At 45.2% G+C, this 16,383-nt stretch overlaps 1 protein-coding gene across 1 annotated transcript in view; it reads left to right on the top strand.

Annotated features, from left to right (window-relative positions):
• Positions 1-16,383, top strand: part of itga5 (integrin, alpha 5 (fibronectin receptor, alpha polypeptide)) — a 34,816-nt gene that overhangs the window by 1,747 nt on the left and 16,686 nt on the right. The window contains exons 2-14 of the mRNA XM_023415589.2: positions 7,582-7,712; positions 12,331-12,431; positions 13,011-13,134; positions 13,336-13,397; positions 13,489-13,534; positions 13,633-13,758; positions 13,850-13,894; positions 14,149-14,192; positions 14,432-14,488; positions 15,111-15,163; positions 15,334-15,542; positions 15,932-16,123; positions 16,214-16,259. Of these exons, the coding sequence (XP_023271357.1) occupies positions 7,582-7,712; positions 12,331-12,431; positions 13,011-13,134; positions 13,336-13,397; positions 13,489-13,534; positions 13,633-13,758; positions 13,850-13,894; positions 14,149-14,192; positions 14,432-14,488; positions 15,111-15,163; positions 15,334-15,542; positions 15,932-16,123; positions 16,214-16,259 (1,236 nt within the window). The remainder of the gene's footprint in view (positions 1-7,581; positions 7,713-12,330; positions 12,432-13,010; positions 13,135-13,335; positions 13,398-13,488; positions 13,535-13,632; positions 13,759-13,849; positions 13,895-14,148; positions 14,193-14,431; positions 14,489-15,110; positions 15,164-15,333; positions 15,543-15,931; positions 16,124-16,213; positions 16,260-16,383) is intronic.

Here is a 16,383-nt window from a genome sequence, read left to right on the forward strand (position 1 = left end):
ACCCCCCTTCCCCTGGCCCCCACTGTCTCTTTAAAAGCCTGCTGCTATTGGTCTTCATTTCTCTGCCTGAGAAGAAGGGGTTTCAGGAGAGCGGTATGATTTAGTATGTGAGGCTTGTATGCATGGACCCCACTGATGTCATTCTGCAGGGCTTTTTAATTCATCTATCCCCTCGACCCCCCCCACCCACACACACACACACACACACACACACACACACACACTGTCTAGTCCCTCTCCCTATCATCCCCTCATGCTATTAAGTATGAGACAGTAGACGTCATCTTACTGATGACTTAATCTGAACTTTTCTACACTTGTGCAGGAGGAGATGAGACAATGTTTTTTTTTTATGTGCAAGGCAAGAATAATGTTAAAGTGTAGCTTCCTACAGCCCAGCGCCCTGTAATTTTCCTGTGGATGATATGTATTCAGAAGTCAAATGTCAAACTAAACAAAGTATGAGTGAGCAGATTTAAGACCATGAATCATCGCTTTATCTGCGAACCACATTTAGGTGCCACTTTTCATCCACAGTCTTTCTTAGAAGTCGACACATCAAAACATAGCAGAGTCATGAAATTAGTTTCTGTTATCTGTCGGTTTTTGCCATCGCAACCATCATCGCCCACACTTTGGAGACATGAGGAGCGGGGGAGTAGCTGGAATCCCGGCGGGGTGAGGTCATTTGAGGGATGCACCGGGAGTTTATTCCTGTCAGGATGAGCTGCTGTGAGCCTGGCTCCGACCTCATGAGTGAAATTATTGCTGTTTTTACAAAACGTTTTTGTACATTACTGGTCAGACTTCTGCGATGTGTTAGAAGGGAGGAGGATACTTCTCCCTGACATGTCAGGCCCACAAATACAAAGGCTTACTTTCTCCTACTTGGACTCTCATCCCCGACAACGAGTTTATATACGAGGGTCTGTCATGCCCTTCGGCCTGGCGTAATAAAATTAAGTTTGGACACTGGCAGACGGCCCACCATGGAAGAACGCCTGAGGATAGTGTCTGCACTGATCTGTGTGACAGCTCTTGTCAGATGCACACAGGAAGGGCAAGAGGATATATGGTTCCCTCGTGTGTGTGTGTGTGTGTGTGTGTGTGTGTGTGTGTGTGTGTGTGTGTGTGTGTGTGTGTGTGTGTTATTCCATGTTGAGAGAAGATGAACTCCTGTACTCTCTGTATGTCAGTCACCACGCACACCCTCCTCTGCATCATGGGAAGGACTTCTGAGCGCCGACACTCTCTTCAAACAGTTTCTAATCAAGCAACAGTAACCGACTCCGCTTTGACTTTCTCCGGTGCCGGGCAGGGATAAGGGAGTGGATGATACTGAGATAGAAATGGTCAAAGGTCAGAGGGGGGGTGTAAATAATAACAGACCTGGCCTGGAGTGTATGAAAGGATGGAATGGCTTCTGATGCCTGTCGAAAAGTGAAGGCAGTGATAGTGATGAAAGATGTTGGAAAGCTTGAGGTTATACGTCAATAAAAAACTATGTCAGTGTGAAATGATGGAGGATCCCCGGGTGGAGATAGTAATATATTCCAGTCCACGCATGTGCTTGAGTGACACGTCGGTGATGTGAATTAGATCACGGATGGTTTGGCCCTGACGAGCTCATGCCGAGGTCAGCCGGTCCATGTGGGTCACTCTCCTCTCAAACAGGGTTAGAGTTGAACTAATATTGACATTGGACTGGGGTTTCCTTTGACCACTAAAGCAGAAGTGTTTTCTCTGCGTCTACACCGAGGTCCCTCTCCATATATGATCAGTCTCATTTATGTTATTGTTTTCAGCGGTGTCCTTTCCTAGGGACATGTTTCTAAATCAAACTGCTAAGTGTTTGAGCTGCAGGAGCTTGTATATTTGGGCTGCCAAGCTTTTCTTCATCCAGGTTCTTGTCGTTGCGTGCAGACAATAGAGCTCTTTGTCTGACGGCAGAAATTGTTGACTGTTTTCCATTGGAGGAGCTTTTCACTATGACTCAATACTGTCTTAATTTATTGGCCTTGAGAGAAGCTTCTTTAATTTTCTGTTGTCAAACTTTATGTGCAGCCACGATAATCAGGGCAGTAGGTTGGGAGCATTAGTGTCTGTTGCTGTAAAGGTAAGTCAGGATATACTTAGCATGGCTACACCGCAGTCTGTCTCAATCATAAAGTGCCTGTCTAGCTTTTACTGGTCTGTTGGTGGAAGGGGGTTTTGAATAATGAGCCTGTGTGTGTGTTTCACTGGAAAAAGATGTCAGTGTGGACGGTGACGATGTGTTTAAAGGGCCTGTGGACCCTGCCGTCACGTCTGCAGTATTGAGTTGAGAATGCCCCCAGGACGTCACGTCTACTTTGGAGCGGAGTTGGCTGTGGGTCAGGGTCGTCCTGACTCATACTTTGCTAGATTTAATCTCTGACTGCAAGCAGGTCTGGTTTGTTTTAACCCCAGGTCATGAAATGACTCACATCTCTAGTAACTTGATAAAGGCTATCCTTTATATGGCAATAAGCACATGACGCCATTGTCCGTTGGTGCACTAAGAAATTCTATTGGCTGAAATTCAAATAAGCATCAGTTCTCATATTTGAGATGGAAATAAGACGTAACCTCTGGCCATTGCTGTCTATGAATGTGTGTGTTTGTATGTATGCGTGTGTGGGTGCGGCTGGGGGTCTGGGTGCACAGACAAAGTGTTTCAGCAGCTGCTTCAACCCCCCGCCACCACGTTTAATACAAACAGCCTCCCTCTCCTGAGGTGAGAGGACTGGACCCCCTGACGTGGGCATTGTGGAGAGGTGTGAACCACCAGCAGTTAAACTCCCTGCAGGAGGATTTTAGGGTAGTTGGAGTGTGAAAGGGGGAGGGGGTGGTGGGCAGCAGTTTGGTATGAGAACGTGCATAAGCTTGACCACAAGTCATGTTGATATTTAGCAGGAGGAGGTTAACATTTTTTCACTTGCCACTTGTGAAATGCTTTTTGTAGTGAAATGCTTTTAAGCGGCTGTTTTTCACACATTAACTTTGTGAAAAACAATTACAAGGTTTGTGACGTACAGTTACTGGGTGATTGTTCCTTGCTGAGAGGTTTGAAGTAAAAACAATCATTTCAAAATCAGCTTGGTGTCAACTTGCTACCACACTAGTAACTCCGAACCCCATCTGAGGGGGGCAAAATGAAACCATAGTTTTTGCATTGCCTTTGGATGGCCACACAGATTTCCTGCGTGAAAAGAAACAACATTGTTTGGGGAACTGGGCCCGTAGCACTTGTAATTTGCAGGCCACCTGTTGCTCAACACTCACTTCTGCTGAGGAAATGATTTTCTGATCATACTGAGATCACATCCTCGACAGACTGGACTGTTTATCATATCAAGAATGGTTGGTGCCGGTTCAGATCTCAGTGGATCCTTTTCAAGTTCACCCTGGCATGTGGGAACGTCTATAAATTGTTATAAAAGACACGACTTTGCTCCAGGCCTGTAGAGCGACATACAGATCCTTTATACGGTTCTGCGACTCGCAGTACCATCTGACCGCCAGCAAAAAAACGTGGCTTCGGCTCAGCACAGTAGACTCTCTGTAGTCAGCACACGCCATCCCAACAGGCACTGCTACTCTCATCATCTTCAGGCTCCTGGACAGCAGCACTGAGAACATGTGTGTATGCGGTGCGTGCGTGTGTGTATGTGTGTGTGTGTGTGTGAGTGAGAGTAGACAATCGTCCATATGGCAGCCGTAGGGATTCAAACAGCTTCTGTCTGGCCTTGGACGTGAGACTATTCGTGTGGCTCCATGTGGTCTAGAATAAGTCATCACATACTACTGGTACCTCTCATTTCTGTCATTCAGCTGATCTCACTCTTAAGTGCCCACGCAGGCTTTGAAAAGTCAATATTACTGCTGTAGGATGACATCACCCTACAGCATCAAGTATTCATTAATTTGTTGAACATGTCCAGCTCCATATTTCCACTCCCAGTGATCCAGGAGTCATTTAATTTTGCTGGCGAAGTGATTCTTCAGACTCGAAAGGGAAGGAGATCTATTTTGCCGTATTTTTGGCACGCTCCATTTGTCTTGTGCAGGAATGAGAGCGGTGAAGGTCAAGAGCTGCTGAGCTCTGGCTCAGATCAGGTCACTGCATCTGAGTTCCTTTACTGATATGGAACCTCTCCAGTGTTTAAGCATGTGTTGATAGCTGAGTGTAAACTCCGTGGGTCAATGTACATGTTTTAATTAGGCGTTGCTGAGGCCCACTGTTCCTTTTCCCCCTATGCGCCTGTGCCATATTGTTGGTTGTGCCGTGTTTATGACTGCAGATGGTGACTAGCGTGCTTAACAAATGTGTATGCGATTTTTTTTCTCTCCCCCTCTTCCTAGCTTAAAGCATTTATAATAGTGTTCAAGTGACATCAGCTTCTGCAGCTGGAAGGAAGACAATTAAATGTGGAATGGGGGGTTGGGGGTGTGCTCGCACTGAACGGGAGGGGGTAACAGAGGAATTTGCCCTCTGACAACCTCCTTCTGTAACCTCATCATAACTGTATTAGCCATAGCTCCTCAAGATAGTGTCACATCAGCAAGTTCCAGCACAGCACTCTGCATTATCCCTAATTTCACAACCCCACATAAAATAGTGGTTGTCTGGTAATTATGGTGTGGCGAGAGATATTTTTTTTTTGAAGACTGTCCTCTGATCGCTTGAGCTTCAAATGAGACAAACCTCAGTCCTCGGCTGCAGGGAAGCTGTTGTTTATACGCATTCCTCACTTGCAGCCCAAATCACTTACTGTAGTTTAATTAATGCTTAATTGTCAGACTGGTGGTGGAGGTCATTAGTGGCTGCTGTACGGCAGTTGGTGCCGTCGACTATGCTAGACGTGGTGAAGCTGCTAATGCTTCTCAAACTCCTACTCCCCCCGAGGGAGGACATTGCTCAAGTCTCTATACCTCTCTCTCGTGAAATGCATTTGTCCATGGCAACGTGAAAACTGACAAATGGCCAAATGAAGATTGGTTTAATTCTCCCGTAGCCAAAACATCTCAGTGAGCAGAGTCTCCTGTCTGAGAGTATCAGGAGTGACTTTTCAGATGCATACTGAGCTACATCTGTCGGCATGGCTCTGCCTGTGCCTGCTGTGGTCCCTATCAAACCTGTGATGGCGCTGCTTTCACTCCCACCATCAACAGTCTTTTGTCTACATTCACTTAATTCACTGTGGTTTGAAAACAACCCCGAGGAGCATGTCTGTCCTTCAACTGAACAGCTGAGGATTTCTCGCCCCCTCCTAATTACATATATTTGCATACCCCACCCTTAGAGCCCCTGCTTTGTTTTTTTTTATTTTTACAAAGGAATTTGTTATGCAGCACTCAGATGACTGCAGCTGAAGCTTCATTAAATGCTAATGATACAAAGGCTCTACCTTTTCAGCGCACTGTTAGCAGATAAAGAGAAGGGGAGGGGAGATGCCAACTAGAAGTAGACTGATCCTCGCCAGATAGGGACCCATTAAATGCTAATTCTCCCACATTTTCTGCACTTCCAGATTACTATCAATCTGTGTTTGTGTGTGTGTGTGCGATTGTGTGCGTCTGCACATCTGTGTGTATCCGTGTAAGGTAGTGAAAACTTATTTCAACTGCCAACTTTCTGATTAAAGCATGATCTGCTTGTTTTTTTATTTCCTGAATTTTTTTTTTCCTTTTGAATGAAAAGCTGTCCAGCCAACTATGGCTGGACTCTGTTCAGATCTGATTCAACACAAGATGTTGTGGCTTCCAATTTCCTTAGGCTTGTTATTGTGTACATGGCCCTCCAGTGGTGTCGTTTATTGCATACATGTGCGCGCCCTCAGATGATTTATAAAAGGTTTTTGCCATAGAAGCATCAGCTGAATTCTGCTCCTCTGTCTGCCTGAAACTTATTAACATGAATTTTCTTCGAATATATTTGCAGGGCTTGAAGGTGACAGTGCGTGCTGACTTGTAGATGAGCACTGTATTATTCAAAACAGATTAACAGAATGTCATCTGCTCATTATATACATATATTTGTGTGTGAAAGATCAGAGATACCAAAGATGAGATCCTGTCTCGCTGTGAGAATCCCTCACCAGGAAGCCTCTCTGTGATTTACATTATTGTACAGGTGGAGCTCTGCTGCTCTGCTGGGATACTCCTGCATCTGCACATGTGGTCAGAAATAAAAAAAAAAAGGGGGGGGGGGGCACTGTTTCTTGCTCTCCAAGTCAGACTGGTTTGTTTCTTTTTCTCTCTTCCAACACTAACTGGGAGTTTCTGCTCCACATTTGGATTTGGCATTGTACTGTATCTCTTCTGAGGCACTGTGACCACAGTAACGGTGTAATATTAAACTCGTACCTTCTGCTCTCTGGCCTTCCCTTTGTTCTCCCACAATTTTTAAAACCAGAGATGCTGAAATGACGTGAAAGCTTTGCTCTGACCACCAACACACCCTGGCCTACTTCTTTTAGACTTTTTTCCATGAGACGTCTCATAATGTTTCTGTCATCCGAGGTAATAAATAGGTTCAGTGGGATTAATTATCATGGATTGCAAGGCCTTGGACTATTGCACGGTTTAACTGCTGTTTGACTCATGCTGGCTCTTTCGTCTTCCTCTGGACCCTGCTGAGTAGTCACCCCTGGGGGCAGGATGCTAAGTTTAGCCAAAATGTAAACTTTCATGCACTATTGGAAGATCTGGGGCAGGAAAGGGTGTGCTCTTCCTGTTTTGTGGAGCCCCCTAGACACTGTCTGTTCATAATGGTCCCATGCCTCCTTTACCCACATCAATGCCAGTGGTTGTCAGGTCAAGTGGGTCCAGAATGAGGTAATGGCTAAACCATCCACTTAAGACACATTATCTACTTTGCCAACTTAACCATGCCCAAATCTTGGTTTCCTAATCTTGGTAATGTATCACCACTCTTCTGCCCTCTCTTTTTCTCTTTCATCTCCAAATACATCCTACATGTCTTCAGTCTTGGACGCACCTGTAACTTCACTGATTCTTTCTATGTCTGTTGAAGTGCTCGGCCTCCCTTTCCTGTAGCTGTACAGTGTAGCTCAGAGGACGTGGATGTTCAAGTGTGACAGCTGTAGAAACAAGAGTGTGACTCCACTTAGCCTGTCTGCTTTTTTGTTTTCCTATTGAATATGCCCCACAGGGGTGCACGTGTGACCGTGTGAGAGTTTCTCCTTGTGTTTGTGTGTGTGTGTGTCTTGACTCCACACAAGTGAGTCTGTGAACATCACGTGCACACATGTCATAGAGTCAGTTTCTCCTGATTGTATGGGATTATGTAAAACAGTGCTGCAGCCCGTTAAAATGTTTTTCTTCTGAGTCAGAATACAGCGCGCTAAGCTGTAAAATGTGCGTACCGCATCGTGTTTAAAGCTGTCAAGTGGGAGGTCTGGAATGTAATTTTTAATTGAGGCCAGGCTTGTAGCTACAAACCTTAGCAATGGTTTGATAAAAAAAGAGTCAGGTTTATAAGGTTTGGTCATTTTGTAACATTTGATTTACAACAAGTTGTCTGTCTCTCCTTCACAGTGCAAGTGTGGTGATAGGAGCTCCCAAGGCTGACACCAGGCAGGTCAATGTTGCACAGGGAGGATCTGTATTCTACTGCCCATGGAGCCTCAGCCAATCAGACTGTCACACCATTGAGTTTGATATTGAAGGTAAGCCTTATGTTAAACACTAACAAATTTTGCATCCATGTGGTGCACTTTCAGTTCACTTCTTTAGCTGGTCTCTTTGCACAAAGCAGCAACCTCTGAGGCTGAAAAATGAAAACAACATGGAATTATCAAAAACTGCAGTTCCTTTAAGGACCACCGGAGGCTGGCTCTAAAAGCAAGTGTTAAAATGTCCAACTTTACAGCAGAAATATATATTTTTACAGCCTGGTACAAAAAAACTGTTTCTCTGTAGCTAATTTACTCCTTCATGGCAACTGTATGGGGTGATTTTTTATTTAAATAGAACTCATCTGTTCACCTAATTTTATTAACGCTTAAAGTTCTGCATAATTGAGGGCATGGTCACTTTGAGTGACAGGTGGCTGAGCCTATGCTTGCCACAAAGCGGCATGCGCAAGTCTGGGCTCCACACATGCCCCACCTCTTTGCCAACTTTTGGATTAGCCGGGAGTTAGGCAGAATCAGGTGCTGCCAAGATAGCGACGGCGGAGCAGCCCACTCTGAGCTTCTCTCTTCCACTCTTCCGAAACCTGTGCGCGACGTCACAGAAGTTACGTTCATCTTTATATACAGTCTATGCTTTGCACTTATTAAATAGCTGTAGCACTCTCCTACTGCACTTTGGATGAAAGCATCTGCTAAATGACTAAATATAAATATAATGTAATGGGGTGTTGGGAGGAGCTGACATGCAATATTCTGACAAAGAATATTTCTTTCATCTATAATTTTTTAGGAGAAATGCCAAACAAAGGCTCTCTCTGTGATTTTTAATTGCAGTCTAACTGACAGCCCTGATATGGCCTCATTATCTGGTTGTATGAAAGGAGAAACTGAAGAGGGATTTTAAACTCTAAAAATGGCCAAGCTTTGTTGCTGCTCGTACACTTCTGAAGCCATCAGAGCATTTCCTTTCTGCTCCTGTCGTCAGCAGCAGGCCTGGATCAGGCGTCAGCGTTCCACTCCACTGACCTGTTGTTGGCTACACCGGTTCCTGGACTCGGGATGATCCTTTCTTCCTGTTTGTGTCCTCTCTTTGGGAATGAAAAGGATAATGGGGTGTTGAAGAGGTTTTTTGAATGATACTCCTTCTTTCCTCCAGGTCGTGTTTGTGTTCCCTTGCCCCCAGGAGTTATAGTGAGATAAGCAACCATTAAACAAATAGGTCAGACAAAGGAATGTCCTGTTTGTATGACAGGTGAAGCAGACACAGATGGTCTGGACAAAAAGGCTTTAGGTGAGTCAGATTTAGGTAAAGTAGTTTAGGAAAACATGAGGAAGTGTGTGAGGTTGGCTAATGAATGGATTCATATTTCAGTGTGTTGACAGAGCATCCATGAGCGTGTTTTGAACAATGGAACTGTGGCAAAGTGAGGAAAGGCACGGTCAAAGTAAAAACACTGTGTTGTTACTAGCTTTTAAATAAAAACACACATTCACACACACACATGCACACAAACAGGATGAATCACACATGTAGGGGGACAGTTACTGTTACACTTTGGACTTTTCTCCTGAGAAATCAAAACAAATTTTTGGGCTAAACTCAAATTACCGTCCATAATGCAGAATTGGGAGACATATTCCACTGAGTGTTTCACAAACCTGGTTTAACAACACCCTTTTATTGGACACTGCTGCTTTGCACCTTTTGCTCTGCTAGTTTTGCACTGTTTTCTCTGCAACATAAAAATGTGTTGCGCATCCCCGGGTACTGGCTGGAGGCCACAGGGAATGATGTCATGTGCAAGCAGCGCGGCCTCATGTTGAAGGTTAGTCCCCTGGGTTGTCAGAGTGCGTCCTTCATATATTTTTTTTTAAGGAACTTGCTTTGAAGGAGCTGATTAGAGTGCCAGAGCCGGTTCCGACATCTGGATCGTGGCATAGCCGCTGTAAAGTGGAGACTCAAACACTCAATACATGGACATCTGCATGCAAATGTGCCTGTGCCAAACAGCTGTTACATGGATGACATTTACTGCTGCGTTTCATTTATTGTAGCTGTGACTGTTTTCTTTGCCAGTCCTGATAGTAAATGCTAGAGCAATAAAAAAAAGACATTTAGTGATGATGCTGGCAGTTTAGATTTTTCTTTTTTAAAACTTTTTCCACTATGAATGCCTGAGTAAATGAGTACTCCCATATTATTTATTATCTTCCACTGGAGCGCTGGTACCAGGTATATATTCCTAAAACAAAGTGGTGTCATAGGTCTCGCTGTCTCTTGGTGTGTTTGAGCTCTGACCCACAGGACACAGACCCTCTTAATTAGCCTAACTAATTGGGTCAAAGTGGCCAGAGGCCCCCTCCCATCCACTTCCTCTTCCATTGAGATAAGAGCCCGTCTATGGATCTGAGAGGAGGAGGAGAGGGTTGCGAGGGCAGTAGGGAGGGTGTGAGAGGGGCACATACAGGATGGGGAGGAAGGGAGGGAGGGTAAGAAGGCCAGAGGGAGAGAGGGGAAGGAAGAAAGAGGGAGAAACCAGAGCCCTGTTCCTCCGCTCTGTCCCCCTCTGTTCTCCTGCTGTCTGTACTCCCACAGGGGCAGCTGATGTGATGAGTGAATTTGGCCATTTGTCTTCTACCCCACTGACACACACAAAAATACACACACACACACACACACACACACACACCATGAGAGGCTCTAACCCCACTAATGGCTGTCCTCGCACACACAGTTCAAAGGCGAGAGTTAAGTCTATGGATGCACTCCAGACCCCCACACTCCTCTGCTGGTCCCACGGGAAACTGGGCCGAGCACCATGTCACATCAGCACACTGCGCTAACTGGCCTTCAAAAGGGGGGTGGGGGGTGGGGGGGTAGTTCGGTCAGATGACATGTTGTTGTGGCCCGTCTCTGAGGTTTCCCTCCATCTCCCCTCTGAATGTCCTCTGTTTTCATCAGAGAGCAGTTCACGTGACTCCGGCTGGCCGCCTTCAGTCGCCTCTCAGACAACAAACACAACTTTTCATCGGCCATTATAGTGACACAGAGCTAATGCTAGAACTAATGCTGCCATGTGAGAACTTCACTCAGCTTCTTCAGGCGGTTATGTTAATGCACTTTGTCTCTTTTATGTGGTGAGATAAGCGATCATAGTACAGTGGAAATCGCAAGAGGACTTTGCTGCCGTGGTAACATGACTCAAACAAACGCAGTCACTGTTCAGCCTCTACCTTTCCCTGGTGGCTTTGCATCGGCCTTATCCAAACAAAGACCCCTGAGTTAGGAAAATATTAAGTAGGTGTATGCTTTAAGAAAAAGTAGCATGCTGCTAATGCAGATTAGTTAAAGTAACAGGCTTATAAGGAGCCGCATGAAGTGCTGGTCATGTAATTGCCTGTATGGCTAAAGCACTTCTATTCACACATGGACTTCTGAACACTTAACAAACTGGGGGCAGAGCTGGCTGCTGTTGGACCACGATGAATAACTTTAGCAGGAAAGCCCAGATATAGAGATTACGCAGAAGTACAGTTGGGTTATTAAAAAACTATAATCTCTCCGCTTACTGTCTGGGGTGAGGGGAGGCGGCGGTGGCGGTGGAGCTCCCTGAAAGCAAAGGAGAGAAAGGGTTGTATAGACACGGAGACGTGGGTGAGATAGTGTAAGGAAAATGAATAGGAGTATGGAGATAATATTGAAAATGAAAACAGAAAAAGACAGGGAGAAGTGTGTGCCTAAACAGAGATTACTGGGAGGTTGCTATGAGGAAGCCCGGGCCAGAGTGTGTATGTTTTCCTTGGACCCCAGCCCCTTTGCTGTTTCCACAAAGACACGGAGCAGGCCTTCACCCCCAGCTCCAGGCTGCCTAGTTGGCTGGGAAGAAAGACCAGGGGCGGAGAGAGGCATGGATAGGGAGGCCTGACACACAGCCTGCTTTCTTCACATTCATGTAGGTCACGATCTCTTGCAGTATCGGTCCTCAGTCTCAAGGAGATGCTGCCCTGTTCTTTAGCGGCACGCCTGTGGTTTGACGAAATCTAGAGAAATGAGAAATGAGTCCGAGGTCTGAAAAATGTTGGTGTGGAGCGGTTCCTCAGAGCCGCTTAGGCCATTCTTGACCTCACATTTGCACTTCTCTTATAGATGTCAGCTCATGCACTGAAAAGCCAGCGACGTGCACAGCGCTGATGTGACTTCCTTGCCAAATCAATTTGTTTGGATTTCATTCTCCATTGCAGCACATATGTAACATCTGTCTTCCAATAAAGCTGTGTTTAAACCTGACTCCCCAGACCATCTGTCATATCACCTGCTGCTGTCAAAGTGTTGAAGAGGGAGATCAGTGTTAGTGGCCAGGTGGTCAAACAGAGTATAAGGTCAGTGAGGTTAAGCTGGGCCAATCCAAACCCAGGCAAGCTATGAAAACTTCTGTCTCCTTAACAGTGGCCGAGTAGCAAATACCTTCTTTTCAAATTCTCACTCTGATCATGTTTGCATGAGAAACTGTCTAACTGGAGTCTTACAGCCTCCTTTCTGCCAATTGTCCAGATGTTTCCAATGGCTTGGGAGGGACAGGGGAGGGAGAATGCATGTTTTATCACAGCTCTCACTCAGTGTCATTTTCTTGTGTTTTTTTTTTTCCCCCAGGGGATCGCACTGTTTCACTCAATGACACAGAACACCAGGTTGATTTCAAGTCCCACCAATGGTTCGGCGCCACCGTGCGTTCCCACGGTGACACAATTCTGGTAAGGCGACCTTTTTAGAGATGGTTCTGGGGGTTGGGCATGGAAGGACTAGAGTTTCAAGCCTTGCTCCACACCACTGGCGCTCTCCACTGTTATGATTAAGACTTTCACTGAAGCCTGGCCACACGGCTGTGAGAAACGTTCTACTTGAAGAGACGTCTCACTCTGACATCATGGCGGGGGATGTGTAGAAATTTGTCTCTCAGGTTATCTCTGTCCATTAAATTGTTGTCATTCAGGTCCAATTTTCACCTCCAGTCTCGACACACCATTAAGAAATATTTTTTGCCCCCCCCCCTCCTCCTCCACAACAACATCAAAGTTGAGCCGCCTGTTGTTTGGTCTGATGATACGGCTTGTGACCTGGGTTGAGTTACGTTGTTACCCCGCTCCAGATGTACAACTGACCTCAGCCTGGGTGTCCTCCTGAGTTCACCAGGGTGTTGTTGCAACTGGAAAAACATCTCCCACCTAAAAAACTCACCCCATTTATCAACGCATCTCCTCCCACCCCCCCCCCCCCCCCGACTTTCCTCCCCTCCAATCCCCATCTTTCTCCACCTCCTCTCTGTACCCCAGGCCTGCGCCCCTCTCTACTCTTGGCGGACTGAAAAAGACATCCCCCATTCTGACGCTACGGGAACCTGCTACCTCTCAGTCCACAATTTCACCAAATTTGTGGAGTATGCTCCCTGCCGCACAGGTAACCATCACCCCTCCTTAAATCTGACACTGACGTTGACATTGATCTTTTTATCCTCATTCACATGTCTTGGATAGATGAGTGAAAATGTCTATATGCATGATTTTGACCGAATGTTATTTTGCTGATGCGGCGCAGTGCCTTGAAACCAGAAGTTCTGATTCTGGATCACATGACATACATTCATTTATGTGTTTTCAGAGATCAGTGAGGCGAGCGGACAGGGATACTGTCAGGGAGGATTCAGCGCCGACTTCACAACGGTAAAAATTATGCTCCTGTTAGCGAACCACAGATAACCTGGCACAATCTTTTCTTTTCTCCGTGTAATAATTCACCATGTTTATCTTTCAGGATGGCAAAGTGGTATTGGGAGGGCCGGGCAGCTACTTCTGGCAAGGTATGTAGCAACCAAGTGAAAATCGGGAAACCCAAGCCTCAAAATGTCCTTTCAAGTCAATTGTCAACACCACATTTTTCTCTTTGGTGTTACTGTAGGTCAGGTGATCTCTGCAGCTACGGAGGACATCATCAAAGCGTACTACCCAGGCTATTTTATGCAGTCTGTGGAGGGCCAGATCCAGACCAAACAGGTCAAGGCTGAACATGATGACAGCTACCAAGGTAAGAGAACAGCTCACTTATGATAAACACGTACCTTCATTTGTTGGCCGTACAAGCTGAAGATGATCCCTGTGCTCCTGTGCTTCTACAGGCTACTCCGTTGCTGCTGGGGAGTTCAGTGGTGATCAGGTAGAAGGTAAGTCCATAAAATAGTTTATGTATCCACATGACCCTATTTAGGTGAAATGTACATAAAGTAAAAAAAGGGCAGTTACATAGCATGCAAATATTACAAGTGAAGTGGACATAAACTGAAGTCAGCAACAATATTTTACATTATTATTGAACTGGAAATGTCATCAATACTGGAATTCTCTTATCCTCCTGCTGCGTTTGACCTGTGTATTCTCCCTCCTAAATCTTTACTTCATCTCTCTGTGCACCTATTAGATTTTGTGGCTGGTGTCCCGAAAGGACTCATGCTTTATGGTTCGGTAAGAAAGCTTAATCATCACTCCTATTTTGGCTTTCAATTTGGTTTGTTTTAGAATGGGAGATCTGGGCTTTAGACTTGGGTCTGATACAGGAAAATAAAAGAAAAAAAAAACATTCGTAGCGATATCGCCACAGTGGGAATTGTTTTTGCAGCGAATTCCATACCAGAGACTGTGCTTATATTAGAACCTATAAAAAAAAAAAAAGACGCTCACCATATGTTGCTGCTGTGTTGCAGGTGTCTATTCTGAATGGTACAGATCTGAAGACCATGATTAACTACACTGGCGAGCAGGTGAGTTGGAGAACTGATCTTCACCCTCTGGAGAAAGCTCTTTCATGCTCCACCTCCCCTGTGTTTTCACTGCTCAGCTCCTCGTGAGAGCTCTTAATTTGTTGAGTCAGTGTAAGCAAAAAATAATTTCCTTTGCGCCGTTTTCCTTAATAGATTTTGGTCTTTTTCGTGGTTTTGCTGTAAAGCTCGGTTATTGGGGGAAAAGTGCAGTGGCAATTTCTGCAAATGGCTCTGGGAGCAGAAAAGCATCGGGCTTGTTTAAACAGCGATGATTGACTCAGCTGAATAAATAAAATCACAAGTCAATTTGTTTACGCTCTGGCAATTCACGCTGCTTTCTACAACGGCCGTGCTTTTTACAGTGAGGTTCATGACAGACAATTCAGAAAATGAGACAGCTGGAATAGACGCAGCGCCCATCTGGGCCTAACCTGTAAAACTCATCAAGCCTTCATGTTTCCTTCAACTTCCTTTTACTCTAAGTAAGGCAGAAAGCAAGTCTGAAGATTGCAGTAGCATGACTGTTTTGTATAATCCTATTCTTCTTCACTCCTACGAAGTTAATGCCTTTTGACAATGAGATTTTCACTGGCCAAAGTCATGGAAACACTTTTGTTTACAGATGGGATCATATTTTGGCTACGCAGTGGCGACAACTGACATCAACAGTGATGGGTGAGTGTTCCCTCTTGGTCTTCCTCTGTGTCTGTCCGTCTTTCTTCCTAAACAATTAGCTGACAGAATCTAGATTGAATGCCACCAACAACTCATTACAGCTGGATCTTTGGGCGTCAATGTGTCTGAGCTTAAATGAGTTTCTGTGTGTGATCTTCTCTTGTCTGCAGGATGACTGACCTGCTGGTGGGAGCTCCCATGTTCATGGTCCGTGGCTCTGATGGGCGCCTGGAAGAGATGGGCCGGGTCTATGTTTACCTACAGCGTGGCCCCCTGCACCTGGAGCTCCGCCTACCTCACCTCACAGGCACCGAGGCATTTGGGAGGTTCGGCAGCACCATTGCACCACTGGGAGATCTGAACCAGGATGGTTTCAATGGTAAGAATGGGGATTGTAGTAGGGGGACTGAAATAAATTTAGTTAGCATCATGCTTCTTGCTTCTACTTCTTATCATAAATGGCAATGAGTTATTTTCCCATTTCATCCTTTTGAAGATGCCGATGGCTGACTAGCCTACCTAGACAAACTGAAACTGACAAGGAGGAGATAGGAAGTGGTCAGCATTATAATTAGAGCTATTTCCTATGTTAACCCACTTGCCTACTGTGGCTTCAGGTTAACTTGATTTTGCCAGATAAAATTGTTATTATTTTTCCACACTCTGCCAAAGATATCTCACCAAACGTCTTAACATTTAATACATAAGGTAAATATATTTAATATATTACAAAATTTAAGAATTTCCTGACCTTTTGCTCTTTGGCAGACGTGGCTGTCAGCTGTCCATTTGGGGGGGAGGACCGACAGGGACTGGTCTACATCTATAATGGGTACTCAGAAGGACTCAGGGAGAAGCCGTCTCAGGTGATCACTGGCCAGTGGGCGGCTGGGACTATTCCTGCCAGCTTTGGATTTGCCCTCAGAGGTGCTAAGGACCTGGATTTGAACGGATACCCAGGTGAGTGTGGCTAGAAGTATGGAATGACCAGCATCAAGTATTTACATTTTTTTTTGTTCATTTTCTAATTCTCTTCTTTTGTTTCCTCAGATCTTATTGTTGGTGCCTTTGGTGTGAATAAAGCAGTTCTCTACAGGTATGTTGTTTTGAACATATACTCATTAAGTCTATTTGTTTAAAGGAATAGTTTGACATTTTGGGAAGTATGTTTATTTCCTTTCTTTGCTTTCCAGACAGTTAGCTTAGTTTCGAATAAAGAC

The sequence above is a fragment of the Seriola lalandi genome, unplaced genomic scaffold, assembly GCF_002814215.2.
Source record: "Seriola lalandi dorsalis isolate HSWRI2012SDOR001 ecotype SW California unplaced genomic scaffold, Sedor1 jcf7180002054554, whole genome shotgun sequence".
NCBI classification, from domain to species: domain Eukaryota; kingdom Metazoa; phylum Chordata; class Actinopteri; order Carangiformes; family Carangidae; genus Seriola; species Seriola lalandi.